The 16,058-nt window shown below is 42.8% G+C and overlaps 2 protein-coding genes across 2 annotated transcripts in view; one reads left to right on the top strand and one right to left on the bottom strand.

Annotated features, from left to right (window-relative positions):
- Positions 1–4,081, bottom strand: part of dhcr7 (7-dehydrocholesterol reductase) — a 4,592-nt gene extending 511 nt beyond the window's left edge. Inside the window, exons 1-7 of the mRNA XM_060072011.1 lie at positions 3,970–4,081; positions 3,123–3,229; positions 1,726–1,948; positions 1,468–1,558; positions 997–1,210; positions 477–681; positions 5–177 (exon numbers count right to left, since the gene is read on the bottom strand). Of these exons, the coding sequence (XP_059927994.1) occupies positions 5–177; positions 477–681; positions 997–1,210; positions 1,468–1,558; positions 1,726–1,948; positions 3,123–3,211 (995 nt within the window). The 5' untranslated portion in view covers positions 3,212–3,229; positions 3,970–4,081. The remainder of the gene's footprint in view (positions 1–4; positions 178–476; positions 682–996; positions 1,211–1,467; positions 1,559–1,725; positions 1,949–3,122; positions 3,230–3,969) is intronic.
- Positions 4,082–4,503: 422 nt separating this feature from the next.
- Positions 4,504–16,040, top strand: nadsyn1 (NAD synthetase 1). The gene is made up of 21 exons (XM_060070950.1): positions 4,504–4,749; positions 4,913–4,973; positions 5,140–5,256; positions 5,414–5,467; positions 5,687–5,776; positions 5,995–6,046; positions 6,253–6,341; positions 6,950–7,067; positions 7,409–7,540; positions 8,064–8,135; positions 9,141–9,262; positions 9,993–10,041; positions 10,801–10,903; positions 11,368–11,536; positions 11,758–11,893; positions 12,300–12,406; positions 12,747–12,878; positions 13,662–13,731; positions 14,252–14,380; positions 15,321–15,497; positions 15,674–16,040. Exons 1-21 carry the CDS (start codon positions 4,665–4,667, stop codon positions 15,701–15,703), a joined length of 2,094 nt encoding a protein of 697 aa, XP_059926933.1. The 5' UTR covers positions 4,504–4,664; the 3' UTR covers positions 15,704–16,040.
- Positions 16,041–16,058: the final 18 nt, after the last annotated feature.

The following is a 16,058-nucleotide window of genomic DNA, read 5'->3' as shown; positions in this document are numbered from 1 at the left end:
GTGCGTGTGTGTGCGTGCCTCAGGTGTGTGGGCGTGGCTGATTACCTGCAGGGTGTAGAGGTAGGGCAGCCACACACAGTCTCCCCACCCCAGGTACCAGCCGAAGTGGTCGTGACAGATGTCGATGGTCTTCAGGTACCACGCCTCGTTCCAGAAGAAGTCCAGCACGTACAGGCCCTGTGGGGGATAAACATTGTGTTGTGCTATTTATTTGTTTGTACAAATCAGTACCTACACACTAGACTCCACTAAAGTGCTTAATTTTTTCGTATTTAGTATTTTTTCTTCATTCAACCCCAGGGCACAGTGTATAAAGGAAATGTGTTTCGTTATTTTCCAGTCTTTTTGAAGATTGAATTTGTTATCATTTTTTGGTGCGTAAATGTTGCAAATCAAAAATTGCCCATTCGAGTTGCTCGGAAAGTGCAGCTGGACATCCACTATGGAGGGGAGCTTGGGTGGTGTTTGGCCCCTACCTGCAGCACGTTGACCAGGATCATGGAGTTGGTGACGTGCCCGTAGAGCTCCTGCTGCTTGGCCATGTAGGACAGGTTGATGAGGGTCCACGCCACGATGCCCGGCCGCCCGTTGAAGAACAGCTTGAAGTCGAACCACTTGCCCACGCGCGGGTTGAACTCGATGCCCATCATGTAGTTGTAGAAGACGTTCCCTGTGAACTTGCTGTAGGAGAGAACAGAATTATATTAACGTCTGGGTCTGGGATACCCATAGCGAACATTATTGCTGAAATGTTTTCTCTCCTTGAATTAATCATTTACCACCATATCACAAAATGTTGCATCATCGGAACAACTCTGACCGTAACAACTGCATACAAACAAACAAAACACTACGTCTATTATAATTAGTCAACTCATAATTCACAGATACAGGAACTGCATATGTTAATTATCAGAATCTAGTTGTATAGGTTGCGTTTCCTCAACAACACATATGGTCATCTCTCATGTGGGCGTCTTTATGCTTGTTACGCACCAGTCGTCCGCGCTGGTGGGGAAGAGGTAGGCCTTGACGAAGGCGAAGGAGGCCACCAGGTAGCCCAGGATGTTGGCACACCACATCAGCGGGATCCAGTGGTCAAAGATGATGGTGGGGGAGAACCAGTGGAAGTAGTGTGCGTTGGCCAGCCACACGGCGTGGGTGATGAGCCAGCACTGTAGGCCGTTGATCTCATACTTGTTGATCAGACCTTGACAGAGCGAGAGACGGAGAGAGAGAGAGACCACAAGGGTGAGTTGTGTGTATTTCGGAGGGGTTCATCAAACAAAAACATACACACACACACACACACACACACACACACACACACACACACACACAAGGACACACACTAGACAGTACTGTGTAATTGATTTATAACGGTCAAAATAATCTCAAAAGTCGGGATTTCGGGATTTATTTTATTTGAACAAAACAACCTATGCTTTTTGTGTGTGTGTGTAGTACCAGCAGGGGTGCGAGATCCATCCTGAACCCCACCGACGTAGCCAGGGATGAACTTATGGGTGATGTCAGGGACGCACATGTACAGGAACAGCTAAGGGACAAACAGGGAAAAGGGGAAAAAAAAGAGTTGCATTAATTTATCCTTGGGACCTCATCTAACCGTAATTACATGGTTATGAATTTAGTATCACACATCTTATTCTATTATATATCCTTATGTAAATAACCCCCTCACTCTCAACTCCTCCCCCTTGTTACCTGGAAGCCGACCCAGACGGCGTAGATCTTGGCGGCCCCCCAGGTGAAGGAGGGGGAGCGGGCCCAGATGGCGGACAGGGTGGTCTCGCCGCTGTACAGCTCCAGCAGGGGCTGGCTGACGGAGCACTGGTACTGGTCACACGCCATCACGAAGAAGTACACGATGAAGGGGGCGAAGCACAGCAGGGCGATCACGCTGGACAAGGAGAACCAGTCCACTTCCCTGCGGACAGCGTGGCGAGAGGAGGGGGGAGAGAGTGAGACGGGCTGGGTGGAGAGACCCTCTTCACAAAGTGGTGGGGCTTTGGTTGAGTATAGCGTAGGGTTGTTTTTGGGGGCGGTCGACTTCAAGTCAATAGGTGCCGGGTTCGATCCCCATCGATGTCCACGGGATACCCGCTGTCATAATTGAGAAAGATGCCCTTCCCCACCTACCTTCTCCTTAAAGCTAGGGTAGAGCATTTGTGTGAGAAGCATTTTTCAGAATATTGGTTGAAATTCTCATTGTCTCCCGATAGTCTTATCACTAAATTAAATGTTCTGACAAAAAATAGAAAGATATCTGGCTGTCGCAGGTCTGTAATAAGCCTGTCTTGTCATTTAATTTGGCCCGAATTAAATAATTGGATGATTTACCTGTCTGTCTTGTGTCTTCCACAAGGCCAGACAGACCTTTTGTTAAAGCTATTGAGTCATGTCTTTTGGGGGAGTGGCTTGGAAGGGAGGCCTGAAGGGAGGGGCGGGATGGGCGTTGGAGCAACTAATCTACACAGGGCCCCGGCTGGGTTCGGCGGCTGTTCCTTGGCTGTCGAGCCCTCTTCTCCCCGAACCAAAGGGTCGGGGCGAGTATTATATGAAAGAAATCATGAAGAACAAGAGAACCGAAGCCCTCTCACCCTTGATAAGGTGTATGGCCCTGGCTATGTCCCAGACAAACAGGTAAGGGTTATCCTTTTTGAGACATAACAAATGGCGGAATGTTGGAAATAACACCTTGTATCAGTGGCACATCTGATCCTCATAGATTTCTATCATTTATTTATTTATTTCTATCATTTTCTATTCCGCATAGAAATCTATGCGGATCAGATGTGTCCATGTAAACGTGGCTAGTGTGAGAGGCACTGGCCTGTTCCTAGACTAGAAATGTGAACACAGAGAGACTCTAAAATACACCAACATTCTACACTACGGTACTTTAATTGACTGTCACATTGAAAACAAGTGTCTGCTAATTGAAACAGGGAAGGGAACAGCTGTACTGGACAAAGACGCTTTGAGGTCAATTTTGGATTATTTACGTTAAAGAGGATTTCAGGATCAAATTACTTTCTTGATGCTCCGCAGAACAAATGTTGACAAAATTGTGTGGAAATTAAACCTATGTGTAATGTTACCAGGCTCTCCCCCACTGTGCCGTCGGCTCAGTCTCTTCAGCCGTCTTCCCATTGCTGTGCACCTTGCCTCTCCTCCTGGTTGCTTCCATTGCCACTGCACCGTTCCTCTGTGGTCAGGAATTCAGAAGAAGATTGCAGGCGTCAGGAATGTTATGAAATTAGAAATGAGATAAGCTACGTGCTTATTTGCAGCCACTGTTAGGAGTAACAAAACAGTACTTGTATTGTGAATGCTACAATGAAGTCAATGTCTTTTCTCCTTTGGTTTAAGAGACCTGGAGTAAACTAGAGTCTAAGCATGCCTGTCTCAGGAGAAAAGCGTGTCGCAGGTTCCAAGGTGATATGCGGAATCAAAGTGCATATTATCCACTGGGATTCAAAACAAACCCAATTGCACGGTGCATGTATCGGATAACGGGTTATAAAACGGTCTTTGCTCTGCTGTTGACTGTCCGTTAACAGTATTCAGCATTCACATGACTTTATTTTGGACAGATATCTGACATCTGCGAGTTCCCAAATGTATTGTACCACCATAAATATTTACCCATGGATTCCTGCCCAAACAAAGACTGATCCATAATTACTGGGTTAGGCTTTATATTGCACAACGAACATCGTACACTCTGAGGTTAACTCAAGTAGAGTTGATTACTGGACAATTCATTTATACCACCTTGGATAATAAGTAATAACCCAATAATATCTCATCGATCCTGTTCAAAGACTGTTGGCTACAAAGAGATGCTCCACATCCTAGATATGGTTTATATTCTTACATTGATGCTAATAAAGACAATCTATGTTAGATTAGTAATAAACTGAAATAATGTTGGATATCACTTACCGCTAGACAACCGTGAAGACAGCTGCCGTTGCCCCTTCCTTCCAGGTAGTTTTATTGGGCGTTGCAAAACGCTGTATAAACTCCGCCCATAACCCGATTACGTAAAATAACAGAACCAATGGTGTGTCAGCAAGGCGGGCTTCAGAGTAGACTCAGGCATCTGATTGGTGATCCGAAACTGGAGCCACCAGCGCCTGATGATCTCATAATGACAAAAGATAAATAATTTATTTGATGTGTGTCAAATATCTATCACTTGGTTAGGTTGGTTATTAATAATAAAAACCAATCACCAGGAAAAAATAGAGTATAAATATATGAGTGGTACTTATTAGTGTTAAAATATCTTAAACAATACGTAGTAGGTCTACTGATGTTTATTGAGCCAGTTCAAAAATTGGAAAGCTCGATCTAAAACATGTATTTTATCACAATTAGTAATAAAATATTTATTAGGTCTAACAGATGTTGAACATCACCTAAATAGCTTGAGTAGGTTATTTGTGTCTGTGTCTTTAAATGACGCGTTACGTGAAGGAAGAAGTAGGCCTACGTCCCCTGTTGTGTTTGCAGGGTGAATGTATGGGTTAATAACGCACCTATTCATTTTAAGATTTCCAAAGTCATAACTTCTAACTGAAGTGTGCGAAACTGCGTATGCTTGTGTGTGTGGCTGGGTGTAAACTACAAACGCGATGGGACGGAAGGTCACCCTCGCTACCTGTTCATTAAATCAATGGGCTTTAGACTTTGACGGCAACTTTGAGCGGATATTGAAAAGTAAGTCCCGTAGTTGCAATAGGAGAAGTTTAAACGAAGTTCATACTCTAAACAGGGGTTTATGAATTCGTTTGGTCCTGCAACAGCAGGATTATTCCACTATGCCTGCCCGCTGCAGAAGTCTGATATAACACCAACACTTGCATATGTTCTCTTTCCTTAGGTATCGACGTTTCTAAGTCACGTGGGGCAAAATACAGGCTAGGACCAGAGCTTGAAATCTGGTAAAATTTGGTATTATATATATTTACCCACTGAGCTAACTTGTTGGAATACATTTTGGTAGGGGTCTAGGATGATACTATTCGCTTTAAGTGTGTCATTGTTATAACTGTGTGTGTCTGTGTGTGTGTGTGTGCGTGTGTGTGTCTCCCTTTCTCTCTCTCTTAGTGGTTATGGCTGTGGAGACCACTTTTATGAGTCTGACACGTTGCTCCACAGCTTCCAAGTTCTCAAGAAGCTTCTGGAGTCTCCAAGCACCCAGGACATCATCTGTGATGTGGGCATGTCCGTAACTGGCAAAACACTAAACCAAATATAAAACAAATTAGTGGACGGTTTTACAAATACCTTTTTACAAAATAAGCCTAGCTGCCTCATAATACTGCCAAATTATTCTAAGTATTTGTAATGTTTTCGTGTTTTATATTCGTGTTTTCTTTAGGCCCATCATGCATCATAATGTGCGGTACAACTGCAGAGTCCTATTCCTCAACAGGTATACCAGCTCATTCTCTAGTGTTCCCGGTTTAAAGAGGTTTAAAGTTAAAGTTGATCTATGTTGAGATACATATAAAGACTAGGATCTTTAATTCTTTAAAACATAATCAAGGCTGGAAGAATATTGCACATTCATTTTACTTTGTAATTCACGTCATTGATTTGCCATTCAGTTCAGCTTCAGCTCATGGTATTTGTGTGATTATTTTCTTTGTAGGAAAATACTGCTGATCAGGCCTAAAATGATGATGGCCAATTACGGAAACTACAGGGAGCTGCGGTGGTTCTCACCGTGGAAAAAGTCAAGGTGTGTCTCGCTGCATCCCTCTCTTAGACCAAAACGAGTTAGGGTCCGCCTCTCAACTGCATCCCTTTGATACACCAAAACAAGTTAGGGTCCGTTCTCAACTGTATCACCCTGATGCACCAAAACAAGTTAAGATAAATCTGATTCATCTGATGTGAAATATTTTACTAAATCATTCCCACCTCTATTACTAGTTAGAACCTTTTCTTATTTTCTAGACAAGTGGAGGAGTACTTTCTACCCAGGATGCTGCAGGAGGTTACAGGACAGGTAAAGAGCCACATCTCACCACCTGGAAACAAACCATCCCCATATGGTTTAACTCAATTTGATTTTGCAATCTACAACAGGGTCTCTAAATCCAACCAAACCGTCAATGACATTTCTGGAAATTAGGGATCTGAATCTGCGAAAATGACAAAAATAGTATTGGCTGATGTCCTCCACCTCTTCCACCGTTGTGTTCATTCCTGCAGGACACAGTTCCGTTTGGTGACTGCGTCCTCTCCACCCAAGACACGTGCATCGGCAGTGAGATATGTGCTGAGCTCTGGAGCCCCAGGAGGTAGTGTTTGCAGTGCTTCAATTACAATTAGGGCATTTAGCAGACGCTTTTATCCAAAGCGACTTACATCGGTTAATACACACATTGACACACCGACGGCAGAGTCAACCATGCAAGGCGACAGCCAGCTCGTCAGGAGCAGTTAGGGTTGAGTGTCTTGCTCAGGGACACATCAACACTCAGCTAGGGGGTGCCGGGGATCGAACTAGCAACCTTTCGGTTACAAGACAACTGCTCTACCTCCTGAGTTCCAAACAGGAACACACAACTTACACCTTCCTTTCACTAACATTTCCTCTTTAAGCATGTAAAAGTGTGTTTGAATTGACTGCGATTTTAACAACCAGTATTTGGTCAAGTCATTAGTCATTAGTCATTACAGTCATTAGACCCCTTGTTTGTTTTCATCAGAACATAATATGTCACATTTAGGCATTTACAAAATATTTACAAAATATCGTTCCCGGTGCATCCTTTCTTCCTAGTATTGAAGTGGTTTGAAATGAATGCATGAAGATCACTATGTTGACTCAGCCCATACACAACAGTACAGTAGTGTCTGCCTACAGATTGACCTAATAGGAATCCTGCTGCTGTGCTCTGTCCAGCCCTCATGTAGACATGAGTCTGGACGGAGTGGAGATCATAACTAACTCCTCAGCGAGCCACCATGAGTTACGCAAGGCTGACGCCAGAGTCAACCTCATCGAGTCTGCGACCCGCAAGGTACTGTGAATATTCAATACACAAACAAAAAATAACTATCTTGACTGCATGCGATTAACACCAAGTAGCCACTAGAGGGCAGTGTTAAAACGCCACTTCTTGGGGGGGGGGGGGGGGTTTGTGCATTTTCAATACCAAAACAAAATCATACCAACGAAGTGCTCAAATGAATCAGAAAACGCAGATAGTCGTGCCTAGTCAGTTTTTATTTGAGACCAAAGAATGATTTAGCTAACTAGAGATTCAATAAGGACCTACTAGCCTCAACTGTTAGGTTCAGCTGCAACCATTGTGATAGATATCTCGTCCAATAACTTGTTTTGTGTGTTTTGTTTCTTCAGTGCGGGGGTATCTATCTGTATGCTAACCAGAAGGGTTGCGACGGGGACCGGCTGTATTATGACGGCTGTGCCATGCTGGCTGTCAACGGAGACATTGTGGCACGCGGAGCCCAGTTCTCCCTGGACGACGTGGTATGGGAGAACGACAACTAGTATTTAGTTTAAAGCATCTTGGGCATCACAACAGGATTGCTTTTAATTCAGACATATTTTTACCTCAAGACAAGGTCATATTTTCTGTGAACTTCTTAAAACTGATCCAATTTTTAAAGTTGCTTGCACAATGTCCAAACAAACATGACACGATTCAACATTCCCACTGACAGAAATCTAATCTGACAGCCAACCAACAACTACACAGGCCTGATGTCTGTGTTTTTTGGGGCAGTGTGCAAGCACTTTGAGTTTACCAAGTCAGTGTTGCAATTTCACTCTTTCTTGACGCATACTTTAAATCGTGTTTGGAAAATACTATGCATTACCATTCTACTTAATATATAAAATATCTTAATATAAAACATTTACATTGTACAAACATCAAGATTATTGTTCCTAAACACTAAAAGGAGTTGTCCATGAACCTTATTTCAACACACACAATCTAGGGGTAAAATCCAAAGCTGCCTAAAGGAAGATGCTTTGTTGTGTGTTGCAGGAAGTAGTCACTGCGACCTTTGACCTTGAGGATGTGCGTAGCTACAGAGGAGAGACCTGCCAGCCACACCTGGTGAGTTCCTCGATACTGTCCGACCCCCTGCCCACCTGCCCCTGGTTTGGCCTCTGCAGCGTTGACATTGATACAGGGAAGACATGTTTTAAACCGGATGAACTGTCAAACGGGTTGTGGAAAAGAGATAAACGTTTTGGCTCACACCCACCAGATTCTCTTCCTTGTCTTTAACATTTCTTCTTGGGCTCTTTGCTGACACCTAATGTTGGAGTGGCTGCAGCTGAGTGGAAGCCTGTCATTTAAAGATAAACAAACAATAAAGAAAATGTGTGTTATTACAGAGGGTACCTGTCCTAGGTGTTTTGAGTACACACTATACACATATCCAAGTACTTTTTGGTCTTTTTGGACTCTGTAACATGATCCCTCTTTACTAAAGAGGTCATAAAGTAATCTGAGCAGGTAAACAGATGGTGTCTTTTCATACTTTTTACTCTGATGAAAATCTTTTGAGATTGCAACCTTAAGGAAAATATACTGGCAGCTTGTCATTGTCAAAACAGAATAATTGTGCTCCTCAAAAAAAATTTGCAGTCAGTTTTGTTCATTGACCTTAACATGGCGACCCGTGTTAGCTTTGAGTGTTGGGAGGTGGGGCGGGCAGAGACCACTCTCAAATATTTGGACTGCATTAACCATTTAAAAACTGTCAATGTTACATAGTTTACCTTTAAGCCCCCAAGACAGGACAGACGGGATATAAACGGTTATTACATGTTAGTCAATCCAGTATCAATTAATTGTCCAGTAATCAACTCTACTTGAATTGACCTCAGAAGTATCCAATGTTGATTATGCAATATACCGCCATTGAGTTTGAAGGGACTTTGTGCAAGGTCTCTTCTGCACACATTCTGCATGGTAAGCAGTTGTTTACAGATGAGTGCTAACACCCGTCACAGTTCCCTGCCTATTGACCTCTACCAAGAATAGCATGGTTGACTCCAGCCTCTGGCATGTCTTGTTCAGCATGACATACAGTCTCTATATGCACTGCCGTAGGACTTGGACTTCAAACCGTGCCACAGAGTCAAGGTGGACTTCAGCTTGTCCGGAGATGGAGTCGGCCTTCCGACCCACCAACCAATCACGTGGCAGTTCCACACCCTGGAGGAAGAGATAAGGTATCCCCTTCACTGGTCACTCCACCAATGGGGGCCAAACACAGAATATGTTTCTATCTTACCATGCCTACCTTGTCCAAAATGGCAATTCAGATGTTTTCTTTCTCATTAAAGCTAGATAAGACAACTTATGAAACCAACCAGAGTGACTAGAACCAACTAGATTTTGAATGTATCCAACCGAAAAAAAAAAATCACCTTTCCCTTCATGTCTACCTAAAAGCTACCCCAAAACCTATGAATAGCTCGCTGGCTTTAGCAATAGGTCTGCCTAGACCTGTGTAAGGTTCCAGTTCTGCGCAATGGATGAATGGGCAGAGTGCACGCAGCTAGGCGGGTAGGTAGGTAGACAGACCGGTAGGCCATCCATCAAGTCATTCTGGCTGAATGAAATGATTGTATTGGCTCTTGCAGGCCATCAACAGCCACAGAGACCTGATTTATTTTATGTCTTGGCTAATTTATTGCTATCGGTATGTAAAGACAACAAGATGACAATGCTTCAACAATAAATAGCCTACCCTTACTTATAAACGTAAGCATTTGTTTATACTTGTTCAAACGTAAACTTTAATATAGAGATATACTTGTATTTAGATCCGTCAGCCTCATACTGCCTTGTAATGTTTCCTATGGCAACACAAGCGATGATGTTCAGAAAGAGCTTCCATCTTTAATAGTGATCATTAAATAAACCTAATCCTTTTTTGTCTGGTAACTTGTCTTCCAGTCTCGGTCCGGCCTGCTGGCTGTGGGACTACCTCAGGAGAAGTGGGCAGGTGAGGCCAGAGTTTAAACTCAATGAAACTGTCGATAGGGCTTGTACGTCGTATTCAGAGGACTCAAATTGCAGTACTCTTCAATCCTAAATCAAAATCAATATGCATATAGTCAGCTGATGAAAACCTTTTTTTTGTTTCAAACACAGAATTCTCTCCCCAATACAAATTGACATAATAACTAACATTCCAATGCTCTAAAACTGGTGGTGGTGCAATGTGATATTGTGATGTACAAGGCCTATTGAGCTAGAGTTGAACAATCTGGGTTTAATATCCTTTTGACAACGATCCCAGATTCTGTGTCCCAGGAGGAAGTGAGGGTTGTCTGGCAACCGACGAGCTGAGTGTGGCCTTGCATTGCTGACACCGCCGTTGTTGTATGAATGTCTGAATGGGTGAATGTGAGACATTATTTGTACAGCACAATCAGTGGCCAATGGTCTGAAAAGCGCTGTTAAAATGCAATCTGTTTACCATTACCATTTAGGATAGCAATATGACCGATTTCTATTCTGCTAATTCTACTTTTAATTTGCTCAGATGATGCTTGTCACAACTAATCCTAAAATTCGTAACTCACAGCCTTAATCTATTGTTATTTTTGTATTGAGTACATCATATTAAAACCGACTTACAAATTGGTAAAAACTAGTGTGACAACCTGTGAAATTGTCCATGTAATGGAACATATACATAGATATAGATCTAGTACAGTAGAGTCTGCTCAGTATGTGTGTGTGTGGCCTTGCGTCCCAGGCTGGCTTCCTGGTCCCCCTGAGTGGGGGGGTGGACAGCTCATCCACCGCCTGCATCGTGTACTCCATGTGTGTTCTCGTCTGCCGGGCAGTCCAGGATGGCAGTGAGTACTAATATAAGGGAACATATGTTTATTAAGTCGTTTGGATTTTCTTCAGTGTGTTAATGGTGAATTCAGATACAGGTGAGGAAGAAACAGGTAGGGGGTTAGGATTGGTGCTCAAGGATGCATACGGATATGCTGCAGAGTTTGGGAATCGAACACGGCACCTGTAAAACACCCTAGCCAGTACCTATCCTGAAGCGAGCATTTGCTTACCTTTTATGTTGTTATTTTTTTTTCTGGATTAAATTAATATGATATATACTTATAAACTGATTGTTACATCGGCTACTAAAGTCCCCCTTAATAGAGTTGAGGTTCTGTTGGACAGCACTCCGGTACGTGAACAGGTATTCCAAACAACAAAATGCATCCAACTCGACCCAGCTTGTGAGGACCACCTCACCTGAATGCTGCGCCTTTATTTTGAAATGTTTACCCCTCTAACGTCTCGTCCACCTCAGACAACCAGGTGCTGGAGGACGTGCGGCGAGTGGTGTGCGACCCGTCCTACCGTCCCCAGGAACCCAGAGAGCTGTGCGGCCGGGTTTTCACCACCTGCTACATGGACAGTGAGAACTCCTCAGAAGACACCCACAACAGGGCCAAGGAGCTGGCCAATCAGATCGGCAGGTGACTATCAAGCCTTCAACGTCATTGATCTCTTTTGTCTCTTGACTTTCTTTGTAAACTTCCCTCTTTTCCTCTTTATTTCAATATTTAGATTTTTCTCCTTTGTTCTTTCTCTTTTTCACATTCTTTCTTTCTTTAATTATAAGTGTTCTTTATCATAGAGAATTTCCAACAAAACATTATACAATTCCTCAATTTCTGTCCAATGTTTGTCTTTACAGCACACACATGACTATCAACATAGAGCTGGCGGTGAAGGGCATGCTGGGTATTTTCTCCTTGGTCACAGGGAAATTGCCCTCGTTTCGCGCCAATGGCGGTAGTGACCGAGAGAACCTTGCATTGCAGAATATTCAGGTTTGTTAGACTCACTCTTGATTTGATTTTGTATTTGCATACTAATGTCTTTTTGTTTTTTCATACTTGAATTCTGTCTTACTCTTGGCCTTGCGCTAGCTCTCGCTCTCTCTCTCTCTCTCTCGCTCTATCTCTCTCGCTCTATCTCGCTCTCTCTCTCTCTCTCTCTCTCTCTCGCTCTCTCTCGCTCTATCTCTCTCTCGCTCTCTCTCTCGCTCTCATTATTTCCTTTGCTACTGTCTTTCACATGGTGCATTTTTTCGGTATGACACAACGTTATCACACTTTGAGAAGACATTTTCCAGCTTCGACCACATTGTTCGCACTGTCTCTAGAGCAGTGCTAGGCGTTACTGTCAAAAAACATGCCACGTATAATGTGTGTGTGTGTGTGTGTGTGTGTTTAGGCCCGTATCAGGATGGTGCTGGCCTACCTGTTTGCCCAGCTGAGTCTCTGGGCCCAGGGCCGGCCAGGAGGTCTGCTGGTGTTGGGCTCAGCCAATGTAGACGAGAGGTACTTGCATTAGGTCACAGAGTGTAATGAGGTGTCATACCCCCCACACACACATGCACAAACTCACTATGTAAAGTGCTTTGGGTACCTTGAAAAGTGCTAAATAAATTCAATAAATTATTATTATTCAAATAAGAAGGAAATTGTGCCATTTTTTTAAACAAGGAAAAATTTAGAGTGGGAAACTAATATGATTACGTCTCTATGAAGGACTGGTCTTACAAATGGCTTAAATGGCGGCTTATTTTGCACTCTAATATCCTTCTTCATACTCCATTATCCTCTCCTACTGGCTGTGTATTCCTATACTGACCGTGTGTGTGTGTGTGTGTGTGTTAAGTCTGACAGGGTACTTCACAAAGTACGACTGTTCCAGTGCTGACATCAACCCGATCGGAGGGATCAGCAAGACAGACCTGAAGAGCTTCCTTCACTACTGCGTCGACCACTTCCAGCTCCACTCGCTCCGAGGGTAACGTGTGTCTCTGTCCAAATATGATGCGTTTAAAAGATAAAATACAGAGGAATAATTTTGAGAATGAAGTGAACTTTTTGATACAAAACAAAAATATTAGAATTTATCACACTTTATCCCCTGTTATCGTTCCTTCAGTGCCCCTAACTCTATTAATAAATGATAAATGATACCAGAAAAGTAGTAGAACTTGGATCAGGAGAAACAAGGGTGAGTCTTCTGCATACATTATTCTCATCCTTTTGCACTGTCACTTTTCAAAACGCTGCCTGTAACTGGAAACAGCACTGTCTTTCTTTCCGTTGTGTGCTGAGCCATTGTCAGGTCTTGAATGTGTGAACTGAAAAGAGCCGTACGTGACAATGCCTGCTCTTGCTCATCGCAATCTATTGTAACTTCCTGTATGTTCCATATCTCATGCCATGAGTATAACTCTTGAATCTAAGGCGAAATCAATGTGGGAACTAAATAGAGGATCTACATAATCTTATATAATATTTTTGTAATACAAATAATGCTACTGCTCATGAAAGATTACGAATCTAACCTGTTTCAGTTTAGCTTTAGCAGAGTTCTTCTGAAAATGTTTTCCCCATTTACAGGTCATTCTAAATATGTAATCACAAACCTTTTGTTAGGGGACCATGAGTAAATGCATTGGTTTAAGGCAATATGTGTTTGTATTCCTTATCATTTTCTTCATTAAAGTTTGTATTGGCCTTTCATCCCATTTGCCTGTAGTCTTTTAGAGGCTGACATCATTGTTTTGTTTGGCCCTAGCATTCTGGCTGCCCCGCCTACTGCTGAACTTGAGCCCCTGATGGAGGGACAGGTGTCGCAGACTGATGAGGTAATTACAGAGGTCTCGGGATGATGATGCGATGCTTAACCTCATTACAGGAAACCAAACCCATGATTAATTCCTGAATCAACATCAGAAGATATTATGGCAAATAATGTTTTTGTTCCCATTGCTCTTGAGACCGTTTTTCTCTTTTTACTAGTAAATAATGGTGAAAATAGTTGTTATGCCACCAAGTACATGTTATCCACGTAAAATGTATGCTGCAACTTGTCTTATCCGACGTGACTCTTGCTAAGTTCAGAGAACCAGTGTAGCTCAACCTACCGTTCTACCCAAACCCTCAAGTTTCTCCCTTGACTTCTCTCTCTTGAAATTGCCCATCTGACCTTTACCGGTTTTCTACCAAAATCCCAGTCCTCGTTTTTTAACTCTCTTTACATTTGTCCAACACTTTACCCCGATCTCCTCTCCATCGCTCGTCATACCACCATGACCCATCCTTTGCTCCCAACATCTGACCTCTGACCCCTTCCACATCCCCTCCTCCTCCACTCCCCCCCCCCAGACTGACATGGGGATGACCTACGCGGAGCTGTCTGTGATGGGCAGGCTGAGGAAGATCTCCAAGTGCGGTCCTTACAGCATGTTCTGCAAGCTCATCCACACCTGGAGGGAGACCCTGAGCCCAACGCAGGTGGGACACTCGCTTTCTGAGGCCTGGGGTTTACCTACATGCTCTGGTATCATATTGGTTCTTTTTGACACAAGCTAAAGCCACAGTTTTCTTTTGAAGCCTTATTGGATTATTTGACCCGATTCGTCCCTATTGTTGGTGTTATTACTGCTATTCTTTCCCAAGGAATTTCGGATGGCAAGTCAAGGGGTCATCTACATAGCATAGAATGAAAGGCATTCCTTAAAACACCCTCAGAAATAGTTAAAGTAATATATGTATAAATAAATAAAAAACAAAAATATATATATCAGAATGTGACATGGCTGTAGCTTTTACATGCCCCAGTCTAGCCTTTCCGTAGGCTAAATTACAAAAAGAAAAACAGTGATAAGGGATCCTGTTTCTGGATGAGATCAATGTCGCACATTGTGTAATAATATCATAAGACCATTGTCAGCTTCAACTGCATTCCCATGAGCCATTTAGTTTAGATGCATCATAAATTGTACACGTCAGGAGAGCTGCTACTCTGATAAAGGTTATAAACTGGCTCACGGCATTAGTTTGCATTCAGCTCCGCAAACATACTTTGACTGACTCCATCGCATTGATCTTCCATCTGCCCACATTGGAACCATGCATTTGTTGTTGTGCTCCTTTACCATCATGTCATTTATCCATGGCTTATAGTGAATCCAGATACATTGTCATTAAGGAGCAGGTAGGAGTTGGCATCTATGACAAAAATGCCTACAGGCAAATATAAGACATTGGGGTTCAAAATAAGTACCTTTCAGCTATGAGTCAAACACCATGCCCACTACTCTATGCTTCCCCTGTGATTTTAAAATGATTAAAGGTTCTCATTTGAACACGTTCTTGCTGAACAACCTGTGTAGGCTAAGGGGAAGGTAAGCTTCCTCTTACATTTGCATACAAGTTTGTTCTGGTCTCTTAGGTTGCAGTGACCGTGAAGCACTTCTTCCGGAGGTACTCTGTGAACCGGCACAAGATGACCACCATCACACCGTCCTACCACGCCGAGAGCTACAGCCCCGACGACAACCGCTTCGACCTGCGGCCCTTCCTCTACAACACCCGCTGGAGCCTGCAGTTCCGCTGCATTGACGACGAGGTAGGATGGAACTCGATGGGAACTGAATTGTTTTTGCTACTATTTAGCATCACTTTTATTGCTTTTATTTTTATGTACAATAATGAGCAGGTAGACAAATCTTGCTCAATATACTTAGTCCTTGGTTTCGAAACTATCTATTTGAAGATCTCATTTATTTTTGTATTTTTTCTTAGGTGTCTAAGATGGAGGAAGGAGACGCATAACCATTGATGCTTTTCCAATCATTTTTCTGTCCAAAATACCAAAAGTTAATGCTTCATTGATTTTATGTTGATTTGCACCAACATCTGATACAATCTACATAGTAACAGTGGCACAATGTTTAAATATGAGATGTTTTAAGAGATTTTAAATTCGTTTTTTGATTGATATAAAAAAGAATATGAAAATGGTAATTTCTAGTCCACTGTTTTATACTTTTGTTTTGTATCCTAAGCATTGGTGACATTTAGGGGCGGGAGACGGGGGACATCCTCCTCATGAAATGTTCCATTTGGTCCCCTCCTCTTTTACTCAATAAACGATGACCTTGATGACCAAGCATGTGATGATTTTTTT

Source organism: Gadus macrocephalus, chromosome 14, assembly GCF_031168955.1.
Source record: "Gadus macrocephalus chromosome 14, ASM3116895v1".
NCBI classification, from domain to species: domain Eukaryota; kingdom Metazoa; phylum Chordata; class Actinopteri; order Gadiformes; family Gadidae; genus Gadus; species Gadus macrocephalus.
This window is presented reverse-complemented; position numbering and strand designations above follow the sequence as displayed.